The 25,007-nt window shown below is 41.4% G+C and overlaps 1 protein-coding gene across 1 annotated transcript in view; it reads left to right on the top strand.

Annotated features, from left to right (window-relative positions):
* The window catches only part of ARHGAP25 (Rho GTPase activating protein 25), a 180,176-nt gene that overhangs the window by 89,455 nt on the left and 65,714 nt on the right, over window positions 1-25,007 (top strand). The window contains exon 2 of the mRNA XM_082252949.1: window positions 17,054-17,253. Within this exon, the coding sequence (XP_082109075.1) occupies window positions 17,054-17,253 (200 nt within the window). The remainder of the gene's footprint in view (window positions 1-17,053; window positions 17,254-25,007) is intronic.

Genomic DNA, 25,007 nt, shown 5'->3' with positions numbered 1-25,007 from the left:
TAAATTGTTTAAAAAGATAATTTAATTAAATATTTGCATATAAATTGTTGATACGTGGCAAAAGTAGCAGCATAAATAGCAGATAGCAGCAAAGGACATGAAAGTGACAAAAAAGAAGAGACACCATACAGTATAGGAAATGTTGTCAGTGACCCAACGCGTTTCAGTGCTGAAAAAGCTCCTTCATCAGGGGTGTAACTGAGGTTGGATAACCTACTGAAAAATGTAAGTAGAGGTAGTAAATATATTGAAACACAACAATATAGCGATTTCTTTAGTATATAGTCAACTTGTACAGATATACAACTTACTAGCGATATTGGTGTATGAGTAAATTCCATGTCATGGTTAAAAACAAATGCAAAGACAACAGCCATAGTCCCAGAGGGGTAGATCAACGCCTTCTGCCCATCAACAATTCATGATATTGTATTAATCGCTAGGAAAAGCGGTTGAGTGGCAAAAGCTGCCAGATACAAGTCCTGGATGCTGGGGTCAGATATGAGTGTGTAGCACCCTCCTAGATAGGTGCAATAGAGTGAGTATAGTTTTTTGGCTCTGTCTGCCTATCAGAGGAGCAGCAGGTAAATTCTATGTTCTCTCTGCTTAACAGGGAACAGGATCTGTGAGTTAGGTCTGCTCACTGTGCTCAGTGTGTGATTCATGTGGTCATAGGGAGTGTCCCCACTGGTCCAATGGGGAGGCACATTGCACAGTGGAGGAAACCTGACCAATGGGCACACATGCTTTCATACAGCCCCAGGGATTGGCACAGACTGCTGTCTCGGTGCATTGTGGGGTGTCTTATAAAAGCCAGGAGCACATGTGCACGGGGTCTTTGGCTGCTGAACAGAGTCCAGGAAGGAGGGTGGCGGCTGCCTCCTCTCTGTATGGGCACAGGCAGTCCGCCTTGTGAGCCAGAAGTGTGGAGCTGAACCCAGAAGTCCAGGAGAGCTGACAGAAGGAGTTGAGGCACTGGAGAACCTGGAAAGCAGTATCGTGAGTGCAAGGGAACGTGTCTAAGGGCCTGACCAGTAGAGTAGTCAGAGGACGGGTGTCAGCTGGTGGATAGCAAGGGGGTACCAGGTGTGTGCCCTGAAGATGAGTGCTGAATAACATTACTTCAGATTCATCTAGTGGCAGGATGAAGCTGCGGCCTTGCGGCATTCTCAGGTAGAAGTCCTCAGCATTGTGAATAGTTCAAGTGTTGGAGTATCCCACTTTTCCCTTATCCCATCCCCATATCAAATAAAACAACAAAGAAAAAACAATCCCTAGACTGTTCATTGACTAAGCCAAGAAAGTAAAATGTTAAGATTCTGCTTGCAGCTGCTACGGGTAACCCAAGGGAACCTTCACATGTAAAAATCCAGCAGCCCTCAAGGGGGCAGCGCTACATTTGCAAGCCCTGAAGAGGCAGATAGATTATAGATCATCATTTTCAATTATACATACCTATTTGTAGATTTGCCATTGAGTTCTTGGTGGCTCCGTGTAATCACTCAGTCATTCTTAGCCAGCTCACAGGTTTAATACCCAATTGAAAGAGAGGCAGAGCATGCAAAGTATCCAGAGTATGCAAATATCCATCCTCCCCTCTCCCTGGATATATAAAATTACAAATAAGCAAAGAAACACATTTCTTAAAACATTAACGCTCACTGGTAAGATTGTTTTTAAATTATAATTACATGTTACGATTATTTAAATCAAGCCAGTCTTTTTCTTGTTTTTCGGAAAAACAACTACAAATGTCCTTGGTTGTACCACAGTAAAGTGGAGATGATGTAAATTGTAAACTTCAGAAGAATTTTTTTATGTGGTAAGGCAAGAAATAGATGTTGAAATGTGTTTTAATTATCTATTTCTGCTATCTGACTTATTACTCAGCTAACAGTGTTGTCTCTGCCATTAGCCAATTTTTGTTGCACGCATAAACCTCTACTTGTCCTTTCTGGCAAATTCCAGAGCTGCCAGACCGACAGTCCATGCTCTGCTCCTTAGTCCACAGATACTCAATATCCCCTCGCTCCCTTACTCGCACTGACACCCTCTCCCCAGTATTTTCTGGGTGTCAGATTTTCAACTGTTTTTATTGGGCAGTGGGGAATGATGTAAAAGCTGTGCATGCACATGGGAGTTCATTCATTCCGGCGCGGCCAAGAATAAACAAACTGAGTTGTGTACATTCTAAAGCAGATTGCGAGCATACTGGTAAGTTTTTTGTATTCTGGAAGAGACATAGAATGTCTCCTCTCCAGTAAAGAGCCTGCCTGTTTGCAAATTTTTATTTTTACACTCTCACATCACTTCCCCAACTGTAATTTCCTCTGCCCCCCCCCCCCCCCACAGCAGTGTCCTCTGTCCCCTTCACATCACCCCCCCCCCCACACACACACACACACACAGTGTCCTGTGCCCCTTCAAAGCACTGTCTTCTGTCCCCTTCACACACACCCACTGCAGTTTCCTCTGCCCCCCTCAAAGCAATGTCATTTGTCCGCTACACACCCTCCCCCCACAGTAGTGTCCTCTGTCCCCCCCAAAGCAATGTCCTTTGTTCCCTTCACATCCTGCCCCCCAATATAGTTTCCGCTGCGACCCCAATGTCTTTTGTTCCCTTCACATCCTCCCCCCACTGTAGTGTCTGCTGCGCCCCCCTCTAGTGCAGTGTCCCCTGTCCCCTTCAGCCCCCCAATATAGTGTCCTGTGCCCCCCATGCAATGTCCTCTGTCCCCTACACACACCTCTCCCCCCCACTGTAGTGTTCCCCCCCCCAATGCGATGTCCTCTGTCCACTTTACCCCCCCCATGCAGTGTCCTCTGTCCCCTCCCCCCCTTCCCCCCCTTCCCCCCCAAATGATGTGGTGTCCTCTGTTTCCTTTACATCTCCCCCCCACCCCCAACTTTACTGTCCTCTGAACCCCCCAATGCAATGCCCTCTGTCCCTTAAAAACACCCCTCCCCCTCTTTGTAGTGTCCTGTGTCCCCTTAACACCAGTGTGTAGGAGGCACTCTCCTACCTTACACTGGTGTATAGTAGAGCAGGGAGCAGGAAGTATGACAGTACTGGATAGAGGGTGGGAGCTGCCGGAGTTAACTTTTTACATTAACAAGCTGGTGATTGATTTCTAGGACCGCCTGGCAACCAACCACCTGCTGGTTACTGTGAAAAGTTAATCCCAGCAGCTCCTGCCCCGCCCTCTATCTAAACTAAAAAGAAAGCTTTCTCTAGAGATCCACTGTAAAATCTTTGCTGTCAGTTCTTTATTTCATATTTGTAAGTTCAAAATTAAATCCAATGTTGATATTTAAAGCCTATCTGAAGGTAAAAGTTAGCCCTCCTTGCAACTGCTCCTTCCCACCCCCTGTCAGGCATTCAGCTGTGGCTTATTCTTACCTGTGGCAAAGTAAGTTTTACTTCTCTAAGTCCTCCATCTAGGATCCTCGCCAGTTTCTGGGTGCGAGAGCTGGGGGCAATAATCCAGGGCTGCAAATGTGCCAGTCCCAGATGGTCACCTCATGCTGACATTACTGCTGAGAGTTCTCTTCTGCATCCTGAGTGGAGCCCACCATTGGACTGCCAATAGAAAGTGACATGGACACCAGAAGAAGGACCCCCCTCCACCCTCCAAATGTGCACATTAGAGGAGTCGGATCTGAATTTCACTTGACTATGGATTTAGGTAAGTACATGAGGCATTTAGGTTGTTTTTTTCAATGCCAGTTAGAGGGGGTAGGGGGGAGCCTGGAGATTAGCTTTCAAGATAAATTCCACGCAGACATAAAAAATGCAAAAAATGTAGCTCTGTTAATAATACTAAAGTATTTTCTTAAAAACCGTGTAGTTACCTGATTTTGACTTGGTATGAGCCTTTTGTAATTCACTGTACAGAAGAACTCGGAATGGAGGAGGAACAAGCAACAAAGGGAATCAGTTAGAATGAGCATGCTGGTAAGTCACACCAGCCTCCTACTTCTCCTTTCACTGTCCATTCACTGGGTTGGGAGGAAACTTGTCAATGTCACTGAACTGAAGCAGATAAAAATTAGGTCTCAGAGCTGTGCTCTGTGGCAGAAATGTGTAAATCTCAAAACTGAATGTAGAGAAATGCAAATCGGCAGGTAAAACAACATTCTTATATGTTTTGATTTGTGTGTTTAGCTGTCTGCTTACAGTTCAGCTTTAAAGTGAAGTAGACATTATCAAATCAATTTGCCCAGTTTAAGAATCATGATGTGGTGTCTATACCTTTGATCGGTAGATAATTCCTGTTATGATACACTCAGAAGACCTGAACTTGTTAATAAAACACTCCATAACTACTCTGCCTCCCAGACCACAGGATACAACAAGGTTGGTGACCAGGATGGGATCTCTATTGCAGCCTGCCTCTTTTCTTCTACACCTTGGTGAGCATGCAATGCCTTTTGCTGCTTGGATTAGTTTGTTTAAGAATTACACACTTGCTGCTAATCAGGAGGGCTTAGCATTCTTTACATTCACCTCCTGGGAATATAATGACAGCAAATTTTCTGAACTCTGCCAGCAGCAGGATGCACTTGGTTTACAGGTCCCAGTGCATTAAAGAACTCCTTTGTTCCCAAAGCCTAAAGTTCTGCAACGTGATTGCAGTACAATATCAATTCCGGGAACGTGGACACAATGGTGAATACAAAGTATAATTTATAGCAGCTTTGAGAGATTTGGTTGTTATCTCTGAGTTTTTTGCTCTAATGGATGAAATAATAAGATGGCAACTAAATAACAAAAAACAAACTGAGCCCACATTGGATGAAGATTGCTCTAGGAACATGATTTTAAGTGGTAATAAACCCAAAAACCTAAAATTTAATATATTTCAGCTTGCCAGTCATTAGATGTAGTGGCTGCATTCGTTTTTTTTTTTTAGGCTTTTTAATCCTGGTTTCCACCTCGTGATCTGGCCAGTAACACACCTCCAGTATAAGAGTGGCCAGACTCTGGATGAAGGAGCACAGGGGCATCTCTGGACAGCAGCATTATTAGTCTGGGGGGAGAGGAGTGTTCGATGGACTAGCAGATACCAAAATGAAGCCAAACTTCAGCTCACACTTTATATGCAGTTACAAATTTTTTTCCCTTTTGGGACAAAGGTTTTACATAAATAAATAAAAGCTGGCCATTGTCACCACACCTGTCAGTGGTAAATGGTTTGTTTCAACCCTGTCACTGCTACATCTGCAAGAGAACTTGTTCTGTTGAAAAACAACAGACTTACTGGCAGGGTCACTAGGTGAAATAAAGGGAAAGAAAAGCTAAAATGAAAGCTAATGCAGCCATCAAATCTAAGAATTGGTAAGCTGCAATATAAGAATCGTTAACAGGCAGGCTAAATGTACCAAGTTGATCGATCGATCAGCTTAGGTACAACCAGCCTGCCGGATACTCTTACAATTATCACCAGCGGCTGCTATAGCCACTAGCATTAATCACTGTCTTCTCCCGGCGGGGACGGCCAGAAACCAGGAAGCAACTGGAAACCAGGAAGCAACTGAGGAAATATAAAAAAAAAGTAAACATACAGTACCCTTCTATCTATTTACTAGTGCTAGCAGCATAAGGATTAAAAATAGCCAATGTTGATTAAGAGAGTAAAGTTCTGCTTTAAAGCTGAACTCCAGAAATTATTGTTTTTATATTTACCATTTGTCTAGCTTAATAACCTATAATTCTTCATATCTCATACCCGGAGGGCCCCTGAGGATGCAGAAAATCATTGTTTTAGCCGGTGCTATATTCAGTCAGCACTGGTCTCTTCTGGTGATGCTTGAGCAACTTGCCAACTGTATACTGAACACAGGGGGTTGCCCACTCAGCATATCTTGTATTTTTTCCAATGATTACAAGGCTATCTCTGATTGGATGACGTGGAGATCATGACGCCATATGCACTTCCTCTCTGCAGCATTCAATCAGAGAACAAACACAATGAATGTGAGATATAAAGAATTAGATGTAACCAAACTGGACCACTATAAGTTTTAAAAAAAAAATCATGGAGTTAAGCTTTAAGAAATTACTAGAACAAGCTTGTTTTTTCTGAATGTAGGATTTGTCAAACATTTGGGTGTTTTAAGCTATTAGGCAAAAAGGAGGAGAGAAAGGGGGCAGGGAGGATTCTCCTGGTACCATCAAAAGCATTTACAGTCATATAAGATCAAAAAAAGTCTTTATTACATTCATGAAAAAGATACAAATACTCCACAATACAATTTAGAATTAAAATTGACCCATTACAATGGCTACACTGTGACTATAATATCTGAGCACAACAGAGTTTAGATGATGTGTACAGTTAGCCAATACTCGACAAGTAATCTGCATATTTATGAGACTTTTTTGATCTTATGTGATTGTAAATGCTTTTGACGGTACCAGGAAAATCCTCCCTGCCCCCTTTCTCTCCTCCTTTTTCCCTAATGACTTATAACTTACTATTTCAGGATGGAGGTACCTTGATTATAACCACCTATTGGTGAGAGCACTTATATATTTTGTAAACATTTGGGTGTGTTTATTTCCACGGTACTTGCTTTTTTGGGAACGATTAGGGGTACTATGTAGCTCTTAATCATTCTCATGGAGGATGGTATCTGAGGGCCCCCTTCCAGATTCCAATGAGCCCCCCCCCATCCTCAGACCCCCAAAGCCCCCAGGCCAGGGTTGTGAGGAAGAAGCCCTTGTCCTTTTGAACATTGGGAAAGGTGCTTTTCCAGGGGTGGGGGGTTTGTATTTGCAAAGTACCCCCCCAAGTTGAGGGCATGTGGCCTGGCATAGTTTGGCGGGGCATACTCTTGTCCCCTCCCCTTTACTGGCCTGCCAGAATGCAAGCTCAGATAAGGGTCTGGTATGGATTTTTGGGGGCCTCACATATTATTTTTTGCGTTGGGTCCCCTTTAAATTCATACCTAGTATAAAAAAACAGAAAAAACAGTCTGGTACAGTCTAATATCGGGCTGGGAACCAAGGATCGCTGTGGGGACTGTGTATGGACTCTCCAGGAGATTTAATGTGTGTGTTAGACTGACCTTTGTAATGGGGTCGGTCAGTTCCGGTAAGAGGCTTTGATACCTGGGTGAATGGTGGTGGTGGCCCCTGGATTGACATCTCTGTTGGGATTGGCTGATTACTGATCTCCCATCTCACCCCTGCTTGTGGACTTTATATGAACTGATATTTGAGCGCTGCACCTATTGTTTTTTCTATTTTTATCTGCTATTTAGGATTTGTGCCAGCCGCTATTACTATGTTGTGAATATATAGTATATAACAATCATTATACCTAGTATAGATTTTGGGGGAACCCGCCCACAATTTTTAAACTTCCCTTCTCCTTTATTTACATTCACCTGTCAGCAGGGCATCCCTGGCTGATGGCTGAATGATCAGGGCAGGGATGAGTCCCTTTAGGATGTTGGCAGGTGCTCACTCCTTAAAGCGGAATTCCGGTCTCAAATACCACTTTGGGCCATCCGCTTGCTGAAAATCACCTAAAAAAGAAATGGATTTTTTTTTTCAATTACTTACCTTGTTCATGAAGAAAATATACTTACCCTTCTTCCACTTCCTCCCTCCGCGGCCGCGGCCCGCGCCGTCTCTTCCTGCTTGCGATGACTCCTGGGAGCTGAACATCATTGCTCCCAGGAATCAATGCCCTGCACCGGCCCCACTCGTCAGTTCCAGTTCAGGCGCGTCATTCTCTGCTAAACAGCTTCTGGGCATGCCCAGAAGATATGCAGTGATGGCGTGCCTGCACCGGAAGTGACGAGCGGGGCCGGTGCAGGGCATTCTGGGACCAAAGAGGACACCGAAGAGGATGCCCTGGCTTCAGCTGCCCACACCTGAGATGGCAGCCCTGGACATGACATTTTTAAGGTAAGTATTTCTTCTAAAAGGTAAGTGCAACCTGGGACAGTTCAGAGGCTGTCATTGCTGAAATGCACTAGCCCTGACTGTCCTGGGGGTATTTTTATCTCAAAAACAGTTAATAGAGGGGGGGGGGGAGGTATCGCGCTTTTGATAGATTGTCAGCTTAATATATAGTTCATATATAATTTTGATGTTATTAGCACGAGAGCACTTTATGTATATTGTATGAAGACTAGAATTATATACACCTTGATTGTTTGTGTATTGATTATAGGTCACCATCTTATATTCACCATTTTAGCACATTTTATTGTCATTTTGTATTGATTTTTTACACATTATAGGATATTTTTAGTTTTAACACTATTACCATACTCTTTTACTATTTATTCCCCCTGAAGCGCGATACCTCCCCCCCCTCTATTAACTGTTTACATACTGTCTGGTCTACAGAACGGGTATACGCAGCTTTAAGGAGTGTGTCATTTACATTTAATAATCCTCTGGATACCGCGAGACTCACTAATTTATTTCCATGACTACCAAAATAGAGGGGTTAACACTTTTACTGCCATGATCACCAATATAGGGGGTTAAAGTGTATGTTACCAAAACATTTCATATTCTTGATAAGTGTCTGTTGTACCATGTGCTTGTGTTAAAAGTATCCTGTTTTCTGTATTTCTTCCTTTTTGTAAAATCCATGGTGACCCTGCCAGTCCCCCTTATTTCCTATTTCAAACTGACCACACCAGACATAAGAGCACAGACATCCCAGCAAGGTCAGTTTTCTAGCTGTGCTGGGAGAACAGCCTGCCTGTCCTCCAATGGTCAGACTTATGCTGATATACCCCCCCTTACACAGCCATTCACTGAGAAGATCAGTTTAATGCTATTTCTTCACCCCACACTCCCCAAGTTTGATATGCTGCATAAAACAGAGATTATGTGATCACTTATAAAAGTATTTGTAAATGGGGGTTAACTTTCACTGCCACTGACCATCAATGCAGGGAGGGTGGAGTGAATTTCACTGCTGCTGACCAACCACTAGTGTAGGGTGGGTGGGGTTTCATTTTACTGCTACTGACCACCAATGCAGGGGACAAATGTGGGTTAACTTTCAATGCCACTGATCTATGTGGTAATGATGATAGCACTGACGCCAATATTGGGGGTTATTATTGCAGCCACTGACACCAGTGCTGGGGGTTATTATTGCAGCCACTGACATCAGTGCTGGGGGTTATTATTGCAGCCACTGACACTAGTGCTGGGGGTTATTATTGCAGCCACTGACATCAGTGCTGGGGGTTATTATTGCAGCCACTGACAATAGTGCTGGGGGTTATTATTGCAGCCACTGACACCAGTGCTGGGGGTTATTATTGCAGCCACTGACATCAGTGCTGGGGGTTATTATTGCAGCCACTAACACTAGTGCTGGGGGTTATTATTGCAGCCACTGACACACAATGCTGGGGGTTATTATTGCAGCCACTGACACACAATGCTGGGGGTTATTGTACTCCAATGCTTTCAGTGCACATTATGATACACTGCAAAAAATGCAGCAGAAATATATTTTTTGAGTTGAGGTGTGAAAAAGCACAGCTATTGTGGGGCTCTATGGGAGTGTTGGGGGCCTCACTCACTATAATTTTCCAGTTGACTACCACTGGCCTAGATGTATACAAAGAAGCAGAGGGCCTCGTGTGTGGATCAAGAAAGATATGATTTAATTAAAACGCATAGCACTCTTTTGTGATATAATTCTGCACATTGTTGGCTGTATGTTTCAATAGTGATAATAACACCTCCATTTTTCTATGGGAAGAATATGTGTTATTCATACCTTTATACCCAACTGATGGATGTCACTATTTTCATAGCTAGAGTTGATTTTCATAGCTAGAGTTGTTACATGTATGCTGTATAATACTTTATATACTCTGACAAGTTACTTTAATTTCCTGTTCCTGTTGTGATATGCTCAGAAGGACTGAACTAGGTAATAAAGCGCTCTGTAAATGCTCTGCCTCCCAGACTACAAATCAGTTTTTCTGGTGCCTATTAACCGCTCGCCAACTGCCGCACGACTATTTACGTCGGCAGTCAGCCCCTCACAGGCAAAGCGACGTAGGGCTACGTCGCTAGCCTGTGAGGGTCTAGGGAGCGAGCGCACACCGCCGGATGAGCACTCCAGCGCGTGTGCCCGGCGGACCCGATGTCTGTCGGTCACTTGCGATCGTCCGTTAGAGCAGGAGAAGGGCAGGCGGCTAATATAAACAAGCCGCCTGTCATTCTCCCCTGTGTATGAATAGTGATCATACGGTTCTACTATGTAGGACCGTTGATCACTGTTCCTACTCCTCAAGCCACAGCCAATCACAGTTAGAATCACGCCCCTAGGGACACACATAACCCCTCCCTCTCAAAAAAAGTTAACCCCTTCACTGCCAGTGTCATTTTACAGTAACAGTGCATATGTATAGCACTGATTACTGTAGTAATGTCACTGGTAACCCCAAAAGTGTCAAAAATGTCAGTCAAGGGTCCGATCTGTCCGCGGCAATGTCGCAGTACCGCAAAAAAAAAAAATTATTTTTACATTTTTTTTGGGGAATTTCATTTAAAAAATGTGAAAAATATTGTTATTTTTGCAAAATTTATGCTCTTTTTTTGTTTATAGCGCAAAAAGTAAAAATCGCACAGGTGATCAAATACCACCAAAAGAAAGCTCTGTTTGTGGGAAAAAAAGGACGTCAAATTCGTTTAGGTACAGCATCGCACGACAGCGCAATTGTCCGTTAAATTCATGCAGTGCCGAATCGCAAAATAGGCCCTGGTCAGGAAGAGGGTAAAATCTTCCGGGGCTTAAGTGGTTAATTACTGAAGGTTAGAATTGAAATTGCAATTATTAGGTGATACAGGCCCCAGGCACGCTGGACGGCGAGCACAGGTGTATTGTCCAGCATCTCTGCCAGCAGGCTTTAACCACTTTTGGACCGGAAGGTTTTCCCCCTTAACCACTTAAGCCCCGGAAGATTTTACCCCCTTCCTGACCAGGGGGTATTTTGCGATTCGGCACTGCGTGACTTTAACGGACAATTGCGCGGTCGTGCGACGCTGTACCTAAACGAATTTGACGTCCTTTTTTTCCCACAAACAGAGCTTTCTTTTGGTGGTATTTGATCACCTGTGCGATTTTTTGATCACGCGCTATAAACAAAAAAAGAGCGTCAATTTTGCAAAAATAACAATATTTTTCACATTTTTTTATATGAAATTCCCCCCAAAAAAAAAGTAAAAATCAAAATTTTTTAAAATTTTCGGCCAATTTGTTTTATGCTACATATGTTTGGTAAAAAAAATCGCAAAAAGCGTATTTTGATTGGTTTGCGCAAAAGTTATCGCGTTTACTAACAAAGGGAAAGATTTTTGTCATTTTTGTTGTTTTTTTTTTAACGCGTAATGGCGGCGATCTGCGATTTTTTTGCGGTACTGCGACATTGGGGCGGACAGATCGGACCCTTGACTGACATTTGTGACACTTTTGGGGTTACCAGTGACATTTCTACAGTAATCAGTGCTATACATATGCACTGTTACTGTAAAAATACACTGGTTGTGAAGGGGTTAACTTTATTTGGAAGGGAGGGGCTGTGTGTATCCCTAGGGGCGTGCTTTCTACTGTGATTGGCTGTGGCTTGAGCTGTAAGGACACTGATCAACGGATCTACATACTAGATCCGTTTTATCAGTGTCTTTACAGCGAGGAGAATGACAGGCAGCTTGTTTACACAAGCTGCCTGACATTCTCCCTCTCCCCCGCCGATCGCCGAGTGACCGGCGGACATCGGGTCCGCTGGTCACACGCGCGGGGGGGTCCGTGACCACGCGGGAGCGGGAGCGCGCCTCCGGGGGCGCGCGGGAGCTCCCTAGACCCTCACAAGCTAGTGACGTAGCCCTACGTCACTTTGCCTGTGAGGGGCTGACTGCCGACGTAGATCGGCGTTAGGCAGTCGGCAAGTGGTTAATGACCAGTCCATTGTTTTAAATTCGGCACTGTGTTACTTTAACTGACAATTGCACGGTTGTGCTATGCTGTACCCAAATAAAATTGATGTCCTTTTTTTTTACCCACAAATAGAGCTTTCTTTTGATGGTATTTGATCACTTTTATTTTTTGCACTATAAACAAAAAAAAGAGGGACAATTCTGAAAAAAAAAAAGAAGAAACAATATTTTTATTTACACGACATTTTATAACATCCCCAATAAAAAAAATTAAAACTCAAAATTTTTCATCATTTTAGGCCAATTTGTATTCTGCTACATATTTTTGGTAAAAAAAATCCCAATGAGCGTATTTTGATTGGTTTGCGCAAAAGTTATCGTGTCTACAAACTAGGGGAAAGATTTATGTCATTTTTATTTATTTATTTATTTTTTACTAGGATCAGCAATTTTTAGTGGGACTGCGACATTGCGGCGGACAGATCGGACACCTAACTGACACTTTTGGGGGGACCAGTGACATTACTACAGTAATCAGTGCTAAAAATATGCACTGTTACAGTAATAATGACACTGGCAGGGAAAGGGTTGAGGTGATAAAAGGGAAACACAAGGGGTGATCAAAGGGTTAAATGTATGCCTAGGGGGTGCTTTATAACTGTGAGGAGGATGGGCTTATGGAATCAACACAGAGACCTGTGTTCCTAAATAGGAGGAACACAGGAGCCCTGTGTTGATTGCTGACAGAACAACCGAACGCCATTCTGTTACCACGGGGAGCGATTGAGGGTGCCCAGCGGCAATTGTGGCCGCTGACTCCGCAGATCAGCTTCCCCATTGAGGGGTATGTCATTTCTATATCTGTGGCAGCTGGTCGGCAAGTGGTTAAACTCTGGGAGAGGCTGACAGATGCTATGGCTGGATGGGGCATCTAGTGGTATGAACATTTAGGGCAGTATGTACCTAGGGACAAATGCAACACAGGCTTCTTGTGATTTAAACATTTCCTGGGGTGCATAGTGCCCTAAATGATCCTTACGTTTGGTGCCTGATCAGCTACAGCAGCTGTTAGCCTTTGATGTACCTTGAGAAAATCTATTCCACACGCATTTAGGGCGGATGTCAACAGCCTTTGCTTGAAAGGGGCGTTTGACCTTAAGTTGACCTCCTGCAGACATCCACTTGACCTGCTGTACCTTTTACACCAAATTGCAAAAAAAAAAAAAAAAATGCAGGTGCAGTAATGCGCATTTGCTTGTATGTTTATGCATGCTGTCTTTGTATTTTTTTTAAACTTATGTATCTTAACCACTTACCTCTTAAGGACATCGTATGATGTCCTGGACTTTGAGTGGAGATATTTGAATGATGCTTGCAGCTACAGGCATTATTCAGATATCTTTTTTTTTTCAGCCGGCGATTCCCTCACATGAAAAAGCCATCATAGTGGTAATTCCCTGGGCTCGCCTTTGCAATGGGGGAGCCGGAGAAGGAATGCACCAGCAGCGACAGTTTAACATAGAGCTGGCCGTGAACCAGATAGTCCCCGACCATCTCTATGACTTCAGAGGCTGGAAGCAAAGTTATGACCTCCAGCAGCGACAGATGTAAACGCTGCTGTTTTTTTAGCTGGAAAGCCTGAGATTGATTTTTTTTTATCTCAGACTTTCCAGCATAGAGGAGAGATGTGGGGACTTACAGACCCCAGATTTCTCTGTAAAGAGGACCTGTCATGTCCTATTCCTATTACAAGGGATGTTTGCATTCCTTGTAATAGGAATAAAAGTGATCAAAAAATAAAAAATTAAAGAGAACGTGTAAAAATAAAAAAATAAAAATTAACAAAAAAAAATAATTAAGGGCCCCCATCCCCTCGTGCTTGCATGCAGAAGCAAACGTACAGGTCGCGCCCGCATATATATACATATATATACAGCATTCAAGACACACACATGAGGTATTGCCGTGAACGTTAGAGGAAGAACAATAATTCTAGCACAAGACCTACTCTGTAACTCCAAACTGGTAACCTGTAAACATTTGTACAGCATAGCCTATGGAGATTTTTAAGTACTGAAGTTTGGCGCCATTACACGAGTGTGTGCAATTTTAAAGCGTGACATGTTAGGTATCTATTTACTCAGCGTAACAACATCTTTCACATTATACAAAAACATTAGGGTAAATAGTGTGTTTGTTTTTTTTCGAATTCATGAAAAAAACTGGATTTTTGTCTTACCGTAAAATCTTTTTCTCTGAGGTTCACTGACAGACACAGCTTCAATTCTTCAGACCAGTGTGCTTTATGCTGTCTCTCTTCAGAGTAGGACTAGGCTGAAACCTTTTTGGTTACACCCCTGTGGCAGTCCCAGAGGGTATACCATCACTTCCTGCTGTGGGACTCTAGTTTGTAACAAGCAGTCTCAGAAGAACAAATAACTCAACCCCAACCCCAACGCTTACCTGACACTAGAGGCCCCCACAGCCTCAGCACTGCATCAGACTACAGGAAATGGCCGCCATTGGGGAAACCAAAAACATGGTCACTGGTCTACACCAACATGGCCTCCCAAGCTGGGAATACGGAGTTCATGACAAAATGGTGGCACCATGTGGTGCTGCACGGGACCCTGGACCCCACTGGACCAGAGGGAAAATTTCACAGACCCCAGGAGAGGACCCCCCTGCAGCACCCAGGTACGTACACCACCTTCAGGGGGCTGACAGTGGCATCACCAATGCTCCTCCAGCCCAGCACCATGCAGCCCCCCTACCCAAATTCACCCATGCCCCCAAAAGGGGCCAGGGGAACAGGAGACAGATGAGGGCACCTACTCAGGGGGGAACCCCGAAAAGCAGAAGGGAGAAAACACAAGGGGGAGGAAGGACACAGAAGGGGCTTACCATCCCCAGGGGGGGGGGCCCCGTGACCACCCCAGCAATGCTGCAGGAAAGGAGGGGGGACACTACTCACCATACCACAGTCAAAAAGGTTTCTGCTTTGTCCTACTTCTGAAGTGAGACAGCATAAAGCCCACTGGTCTGAAGAATTGAAGCTGTGTCTGTCAGTGAACGAAAGAGAAATGTTTTTTTTTTTTAAATCACGTTGGAAAAATTGCTGCTCAAATACTGTGGGACATAAAAATTGCAATCGCTGCCATTTTATTCCCTAGGGTCTCTGCTAAAAAAAATACATGTAATATTTGGGGGTTCTGAGTAATTTTTTAGCAAAAGAATTATGATTTTTACATGTAGGAGAGGAATGCCAAAGTGGGCCTGGTATGGTAGTAGTTAATGTGTGTTGTGGTGTGAACGAGGCAGATAGAAAAATATTATTTTCTACATGCCATTGCAGTGACCTGCATTTATTCAGTACAGAAAAATTCAGGTCTCTGAACGTAGTGTGCACAAGCCCTTAAGCTTCTTTTGCATTACTAGACTGGTTTGCATACACTGTGAGCATATTTTATAAGTGATTCATCCAGCAAATCATATACACGATTTTTGAGACACTACATGAACATTTTTCGATCCAGACATTTGAAAAATAAAATGAAGTTGTATTCCAGATCTACGCCATTGTTTAATTAACTGGCCAATACAATTTTGGAGTAAGAGATTTACCACTCTGTCTTTCAATTATATATTTGATTATTTTGTCCTATTTATGTTGTTTTTCCCCAACAGATATGTGTGATAAATCGTATTCTCCTAATGCTTGCTGCAGCAGTAAATTGGGATAGTTTTGTTTTTAGGGGTTAAGCAAATAGCTAATATGGATTTATTGATGTTTTTATACAAGTACAGCTTGGTCTCCTATTGTTATGTATATAGATGTTTAGAAATGTAGAAAGCACTAAAAGAGGTCTAATGGGAGGAATGGTGGTAGTGTGTTTTTACCAGTGATGTAATAATAAATGCACTACAGGGATGTCAAATCCATTATATTTTGGGTTTAATATAAATTATAGTTTGCACATTAATTTTTTTGTACTCTCAATGACATTTACATTATCTTTCCCATGATGTAATGTGTTTTAAATGAGCTTATTAACCCAAGTGACATCATTCATTACTTTCTGTATGTTTTATTATGAACAATTCTAAATATATAAATTGTATATATTTATTTGAAAACTTTTCCAAATACTCATGTCCAGGGCTTTTTTTCCTCAGAGAAAAGGTGCAGGTACTCCCCCCCCTTTTGAGTCTCTTTGTCTCTACCCCCTACCCACCTCTGAGCACTGTCCCTTGATTCCACCCCCTACCTACTGGCCTTTACTACTACTTTTAGAGAATAAAGAACCAAGCATCAGTTTGTGATGTTAAAGTATTTGTATGGAATTTGTTAATGATAACAAAAAAAAAAGGCAGTAAAATGGATCCCCTGCAGCCAGCAACAATAGATGCCCCAGCAACAACAGGACCCCCAAACAACAGTAGATCCACCCCAGCAATAATAGATCTCCCGACACACCCTAGTACCCCTTGCCATTACATGCATTCAGTGCTGAAGGTGCTGGAACCTGGAGTTCCCCTGCATTCCCGATGAAAAAAAGCCCTGCTCATGTCATTTTTTTTCATAATTATAGCCATGAAACCCGTCTTAGTTATCTTAAATTAGCTAAATAGGTTTCAGACACATGGTTTTATTTTGAAATGCCCATAATGTTGTTCTTTTGGATGAAAGTGTATGTTTCTCACATACTGTATAGTTGTTATCTGTGGCAAGAGTTCACAGAGAAGTGTGTGCACGGTTACCTGCACTTAGTAGGAAAAAAACTTGCTTTTGCAAATTTAGTTAAAAGGCCATTTAAAATGTGTTAAAATGTAGTTGAAAACAGGACTTATTTATATCTGCCCTTCTGCTCTCTATAAACACTCCTACGCTCTAGAGGAAGTATATTTTGAAACCTGTTGTTTGGCCACTTCCTTAAAAGATTCTACAGCCAAAAGTCAGATGTTATTTCAGCCTCTGTCTGTGCAATGAGGCATAGACTGGCAGGGTGTTAACTATGAGGACAGGGGATTGATATTCACACTTATTTAATGACAGTTAAGTCATTATAGAGTCATATTTAATTTCTTTGGATCAACCACACTTTTGCTTTCCTTGTGCAGCAGTCCGAACGGTCAGCATGATGACCGGTGACCAATCCTTGTCAGCTGGGCGCCTTCACAATTCCATGGAGAAGCCGATCAAGAGTGGTTGGCTGAGGAAGCAGCAGAAGAGCATAGTTAAGAACTGGTATCAGAAATATTTTGTCCTAAGAGGGCAACATCTGTGGTACTACAAAGATGAAGACGACAGCAAACCACAGGTAAGACCAATATCCAGAGTATTCCTAAATACCTCTTTCGCTTCTTACCTGCATGCTTCAGGGTTATGATTTTATGTATTTGTAAAGTTCAAACTTTTTTTTTGTTTTGGACAGAATAGGAAATGATTAAAACCCCTGACAAGTTTTCTGCTGTCTGTGTCCTATTGGTGAGATTTTCCATGACTTCCTGTATCCAGACACAACAGGATCTGCAACAAGATATCTCCAAATTAGGAGAAATCATTTTTAAGACAGTTGTCACCTGTACAAGTGTCCCAGTCAGATTTTCCCTCTATTTCTGACCCAGAGACAACCCAAAATTTTTGATTTTCCTTCACTTTTAGTCCTGGTTATAATGGTCACCAATGTCAAATATAGAGAATAAATTTCCCCACTTTGGACACAGACAGAAAGTATTTTGGTGACTCTTCCCCTCTGTATACAAATTAAAAAAAAAATGGTTTTAGATGCATCTTAATGTTTGCATAGCCAATACGTGTCTATATTTTTCTTGCTGTTTTATCTGATGCCTTAGTAATTTCATTATGTATGACTGCTCTATAGTGCTGCCTTATCTGTGATAGCTACTATTGCTCTGTAAAAAAGAATTGTATTGCACCTATTATGAAGAGGTGCTTGTTATCATCAAAGCTCTTTTAAAACACTACCATGTATTCACAAGTATAGAAGATTTTCCTGGCAATTTTTTTAAAGAAGTATAGCCAAAGCTGTTTCATATATACCTCTCCTTTAGGTCACACAGGTGTGCACTTAGTTCTGCACTCCTGTGACTTGTTTTCAGCCAACAGCCTGCTAAAGCCCGCTGTCAGCTGATATCACTTAGCCGGTCCAGGCTCTGAAAATATTTTAACCATATGGTTAGGATCCACTGAGAGCCTGAGCCAACACCTCCTGCTCCCTCCACAACCCCCCCTCCAGTGAGCCCTGGAGGGGAGAGCAGAGAGCCGGTGACCAACAGTCATGGCTCTCTGCTCAGAGCAGCGGGGGACAACTGAGCGATCAGCTCAGTTTGATCACTCAGTTCTCACTGTAGAGGCAGCGGAGGACAGATGCAGCATCGAATCCATGCTGCATCCACCTAAATGAGTATTTTCTTTAAATCTTAATTATTTGTGAAAATACTGGATTTCACCACTTCTGATCCTGGGCTTTGCAACAAATAAAAGCCAACATGATCCACAATATGCAACAGATTGGCAAGCAATCAGTTCCACTAGGTATTGATCCATGAAAAATTTTATATGTATTTCATTTTGTAGGAAAGTCCATAAATAGATGGAGTAGAAAAGAACATTTTTCATTCGCAGAGAAGCACGCTTTAAACCCTAAAGCCAGTTGTTTTACCTGTTTGGAAATAAAAACTTGTATATCTGATGGGTTCCCAATCTCTTTTTTTTTTTTTTTTTACAGTAAAAATGTAGTGGTTAAATAAACATATGACTAGATATTTCCATCATTTTTCTTTTTCTTAAAATTCATATGAACAGAAAAAGCATTACACAAGCGATCATCAAAGTTTTTAACAGTCATTAAAACAGTTTTATAGTGGGCAGGAGAATACGCTTTCGTCTTCACTCACTACAATGGTCACAATAACAAGAGGATACAGTTTGTATATGGTAGCTGAAGACCATCTTTACACACCCTAATTTTACAATCTTTCCCAGCCACAACTTTCAGAAAATACATATAAAATATTATCTTTAATGTCTCTGTGAAGGGGAGTTTGGCTGCAGTTCTTCTATGTAAATAAATAAAGTCTACATCAAAGTCTCAATATGTTGAAGACAAATCCATAGTAAATCGCAGAGAACATAACACCACATATGTAGAAATGTCCATGCTCTGTATGTGAGCCAATCTTTGTGATTTGTTATTTTGGGAATATATGTTGTATGAGTACATAAATTAAGAATGCTCTTTTCTTGTATTGCAACTACTGTTCATTTTTATTATTATAAAGTTGATATTTCTAACACACACAAAAATATATATATATATATATATATATATATATATATATATATATATATATATATATATATATATATATACTTCTAAAGTACTTACACAGTTCATGAGGTCCAGACTTGCTTGCAGGAGCAAAGATGTATTTATATCTTCATAACTAGGCAGTATTTTGTGTTTTTGTGACTACAACATTGCTGTTCAGAAATGTACATATTCTATTTTTTTTTTTAAATGTAACTGTGCCATAGGTGCAGTTACTCTTATTTTGTAGTCGCCACAACTCCATTTAAAACTGGCCATATACAGATTAAATTTCAGACAATTCCTGCTGCATGTCAACACTACCTGGCTCGACAAAGAAGGATTTTTGACTTATCTGTAAAATCTTTTTCTTGGAGTACAGTTCAGGACACAGGCTCCTTTAATCAAAGACCCTAGGTTACATGCTGCCCCCTTCAGGTGATTGGACACTGGCAAATAGATTTGTGGGACAGCCCAGAAATCTTCAGTTTTGTAGCAAGCCGTAAGAGGGACCACCATGACAGAGGGGAGGGTGTCCTATGTCCTGTGCCATACTAAAAGAAAAATTATTTTACAGGTAAGTAAAAAAAAAAGAAAAAGGGTTTCTTAAATGTACAGTACATGACACAGGCTCCCTAAGTCATAGACAGAAGATTGGGCAACACAGCAACAATGCCAACAGACCCAAAAACAAAGGGAATCAGGTCATGAACTCAAAGAGTGCCTTGAAGCACCTTGGGGCCAAAGCTGGTGTTGGCAAAGGCCTGATTATCCTCAAGGTAGAAATTCCCAAATGTCTGAACCAAGGACCAGGTGGCAGCTTTGCAAATCTGAGATATACTGTAGCTGTCGGGTGCAGAAAAGCCCAAGAAGTAAAGACCAAATAAATCAAGTGAGGAACCTACTGCCAGTATAGAGAGCTCATCCACCACCTAAGGACACTAGCAAATAACAGAGGGTTGGTAGGGGTAGTAGAAGGTATTTAGACTGTTAAACAAATATGTTTCCCAGTGTCCAATTACCTAAAAGTGGCTCATATAACCCAGAATCTATGATTATAGTAGCCTGTGTCCTGCACTGTATGATTAAGGACTTTTGACGAAGATTCTTTACTGAACAGCACCTGCACCCATCAGACACGGGCACTGTTGAGGTATCTTTACTGTTCTTGGGCCTGGCTTTAAAATACAATACCTGGCACTGCAGATACAGGGTATGTCCATCCAGGCTGATAACAAATTCCTCATTCAGCCTGAGGGTTTGACTACCATATAAGTGTTACTCCAGCAAAGGTGCAATTACACATATTTTAACTTTTTGTATGGAAAAAAGTGCTTTTTCACAGTGCAGCCATTGGTCTCTCTGCTAGTTGATAGTAAATTTCAGATGGAGTCAGACCTTATGATAAACCCTTTTGTAGAACTACTATGTCAACTATCATAGTCCCATGACAGCAAGGAGTAGCTGCAAGTCATGTAAGCTGGTTAACTAAAGGAATTAAGAGCCTTTATCCAAAATATTGTGTGAATTTTTATTTCCGCTATCCAATTATGTGAAATCTGTGAATGATTGGGTATTCAAAAGGAACAGGAATTTGTTTTTTTACATAACTGGATAATTAATGTAAACATTTACACCTTTTGAGTGAAGATTCTTAAATCCTTGGTAAATCCTCCCACTTGTGTTTGTCTTCCTGCACCTTTGATGGTATTGATGGTACCATGGCTGTATGGCCTCTAACACAGAATTGATCTTATCACTGGAGGCATCTTGCAGTGACAGGATGGCTAGAGAAGGCAAAGAAACAGCTTGCCTTTTTTTGATGCGCCTTCCCTACTAGGACCAACATAGTGTGTGAGGGAGTTTCTGCCAGTAAGGGAGCAATGCAAAAGAACTTAGGGAGCCTGTTGCTTGATTTATAGAGGCACAAACATGGCAACTGATTCGCCACAGCACTGCTGAGAGGTTCAGATAAAACCTTATTCCAATAAAAGTCAGGAAGGGGGGGGGGGCAATCCAAAGAATATCCAACGTATCTGTGGGTCCAAAAACCCCCCTTCACCAGGACAGGAAAAATATATTGTTATCTCCATAGCAATACAATATCAATACAGCAGTCTGTATTGTGTTCATTTGCAAATGCTTTATGTTTTTTCTAGCCCTCATGAAGGGGTTTTTTTGATCCCCGAAATGTGTTGGAAACTCTTTGGACTGTCCCTCTGACGTCTATTGTATAAAAGTTGCATCTGGACCTTTTAGCAGTGGTGTGGTGCTTCAGTTTCCATTTTTGTTACATTACACTACAAGCCAAGGAGATGGTGGAAATCCCATGAGGTGTAGAAGCCACCTTCCCGGTGACCAGATCATTTAGATCAGCATCAATCCTTTAAAATAGCAATATCAATAATAAAACTTTATAGGTCCAACAAAATTTTTCCAATTTTTTTAGTGATTCATAATGCATTATAGACATTAGTAATAGCCAGGTCATAGCAAGTGTACAGATATACAACAAATATCTATGCAAACTCCTGGATATGCACAATTGCGAGCAGGTACACATACATGTCCAAAGTCGTGTGCAATTTAAACTACTACAGATTAGAGATCGACCGATTATCGGCAAAGCCGATATATCGAGGGCCGATCTACACTTTCCCCAATATATCGGAATCGGCCACCAAGGTGACCAATATTGCTGATATGTCAGGAAAGTGATTTTACCGGAGTGATGCCTGAAGCTAGAGGCATCACCCCGTACCGGCTTCCATAGCCAATGGTCGGCTGTCTTGTAATGACAACCAATGCGGCTGAGAAGCCGCTCGGCTGTCATTACAAGGAGCGGGAGGGGACGCCCCCCTCCCATCGCCTTCCACGGCTCGCCCGGGTCTCCCGTCCCACCGGGAGCCCCTTGGCAACCATCCTGTACGGCCGCCAAAGAGAAGACCCGATCAAAGCCGCATTCGGCTCTGATCGGATCTCCATGTAAAAACCCGGAAGTGATGTCATACTCTGCGCCAAATTAAAAAAAATGACAGCATTCAAAACAGCCAAACTTGGCATTTTGAATGCTTTTAAGTGCAGAGGAGGGGTTTGGGGTCTTTTAGACCCCCAGATCCCTCCACAATAGTACCTGTTTAAAAAAAATATATATATTTTATTTTTTTAATGTACGAAAATATCGGCCAATATCAGCCGATATGGATATGTGATTAACAAAATATCAGTATCAGTATCGGCAATAAAAAAACGATATTGGTCGATCACCACTACAGATATGGAGAGCAGAGATGCACCCCTGGGAGGAACGGATCTACCAATGAGCCCGTAGATCCATGCCCCTTAGTCATCACAGGGTTTATTAGTAACTTGTCAAAAGAAGTATGTTAATTTCTTTACCAATGTTTCCAAAAACAGACCTAGAAAACGTATACAGGAATAGGCAATGAGTTCAATAACTCATAATAATAAGATTTCAGTTAACTAACATCAGATCCCTTAAAAATGATTCTGGTTGTAATTGATTTGCACATTGATCTTTCTCTAAATTTGTTTGATATTGTCACTGGTACTGGGCTCAGGGAACGCTAAAATAATATAAATGAAAGAAATTTGAGCTCACTGTATACTTATTCTGTGGTAGCATGTCATTTTGATTTCATATTTGTCATAGTAGGAGTGAACATGGATTATAACAATGTACTTATTTACTTTCTTTAGGAGTTTACAAAAAATGAGATATTACAAATTACAGTAATGCTTAGGTATCAAGTTTCACTTTACTGTAGACAAATGAGGAAAAAGGAAAAACCCGTTTGGTTGCTTTAGATTCCTGCAGTTCTGCACATAGTTGTTGCACATTCCACTGCTGACTGCTGGTAGTGCTGGTTCAGAACATGTGTTTATCTGAACTGTTCTCTTACAGTAGAGTATTATATCGTGTTACCAACGGACGTAGTAGGGAAGTAACAATGTAGTCAATATCTTTCATGTGGATAACAAAATGATTTGGGGTGCAAACTTTTGAAAACATTCAGGGGTCTATTTATAAAAAAAACATTTGCATAGCTATTCATCTGGTGAAACTTGCATGTACAGTACATTCATTTGGCGCAAATGGGGCAAAATTTAATGTTCTCAAGATATTACCTTGCAAGGTTAAATGTTTTTCATTAAAAAAAAGAGTGGTTCACTTAAATATCACATTTTGGCCACAAGCTGGTGCTGAAGTTCATAGGAAATCGTTATCACAGTTTAAGGGCTCATGCACACAGACAAATAATACTGTGTACAGTTTATAGTTTATAAGGATCTGAATGCATCAGTATTGTATGCAATGGGCTCATTCACACAGCTGCAGTTTGGTCAATAGCATTTAGTTGAGCAAACCAAAACAAGAAAAATCTGCATCTAGGGTTCAATTTTAATGTCCTTGTTCCCTCGTGCCTGCCTTAAAATCTGCTCTATGATTAACTCAACCCACAATCTATCTTGTCTTGTCTGTCTTGTAAATATCCGATGTGCAGATACAGTATATGGGCTTTTTGAATATTGGAGATGTTTGTTCTCTTAGATAAGTAGATACAACTAATTCTCTATAAATGTGTCCAGTTTTTTTGCTAAGGTCATTAGGCACTATGGGCACTATCAGCAGATACAGGATCAAAAGAAGACCTTTAATAGTTTTTTGGATGCGTGGGGTTGGTAGGGGGTGCTGCACTATTACTTGTGTTACTGTGGCCATTAGCATCAAATTGGTGTTTTAAGAGGTATGGGGCTAAGTGCCAGCACAATGGATTTAGATGCACCATTGACACCTATGCATGTTTGGCAGTTCACACACAAAGGTGCGAATGGCTCCTTATATTTTCCTTTTAAAAACATGCTAACTTTTAGAGCATTTACATGAACAGGCATCTAGGGAAAATAATTGAATTTCTACTTGAAATGCATTTTAGTACAGTAAAATGCTAATCAGCTAATAATAAATAAACAAATATTTTAGTCAATGACAATAGAGCAGTGTAAATGGGCTTTTTAACATTCACTTGTCTCTGCTAGCTGGCTATAAATAACAATTAGCTGATGACCTTTACTTACTTATATGGAATATTTTGCAATGAGCAATGTTTAATTATATTACCAAAAAATACATGTCATGTAGTTCTTATTAAGCGATATGGAGAATCATATTACTCATATAGAAAGTAACGACCATGAGGGGTTTACCATCTACAGACATCTCATGGGTATAGAAGACAAAAAAACATTGCCAAAGTGATACATTGAAATTATCACTTTAACACATTGTTTTAGACATAAAACAAACAAACAAAAAAACATAAATTTCTTGTGTTGAAGTATTAGGCAATCATGATATATTTATTATGTTAAAATAGAACTATAGGCAATTTTATTTTTTCTATTTTGGGTAGAATAAGGGAAGGTTGTAACGACTGTAAGATTTATTTTTGCCATCTTTGTCCCATTGGGGAGATTTACTTTCACTTTCTGTCTCATAGCCAAACAGGAAGTAAGAGGAAATCCTTGAAAATTAAGGCAATCTCTTGGGGAATTTTTCCCCTCTATTGGGGACAACCCAGAATTTGGGATTTTCTTTTACTTTCACTTTCAATGATAATGGTAAACAGGACAAATAGGGAGGGTGAATCTCCCTAACAGGGACACCAAAAAAAAAAAAAACCTGGCAAGTGTTCCCTTTCCACTCTATCCAAAACCAA

Source organism: Pelophylax lessonae, assembly GCF_965119305.1.
Source record: "Pelophylax lessonae genome assembly, chromosome: 4".
In the NCBI taxonomy this organism is placed as follows: Eukaryota; Metazoa; Chordata; class Amphibia; order Anura; family Ranidae; genus Pelophylax; species Pelophylax lessonae.
Note: the sequence above shows the minus strand (reverse complement) of the source record. Positions and strands in the feature narration are given on the sequence as shown.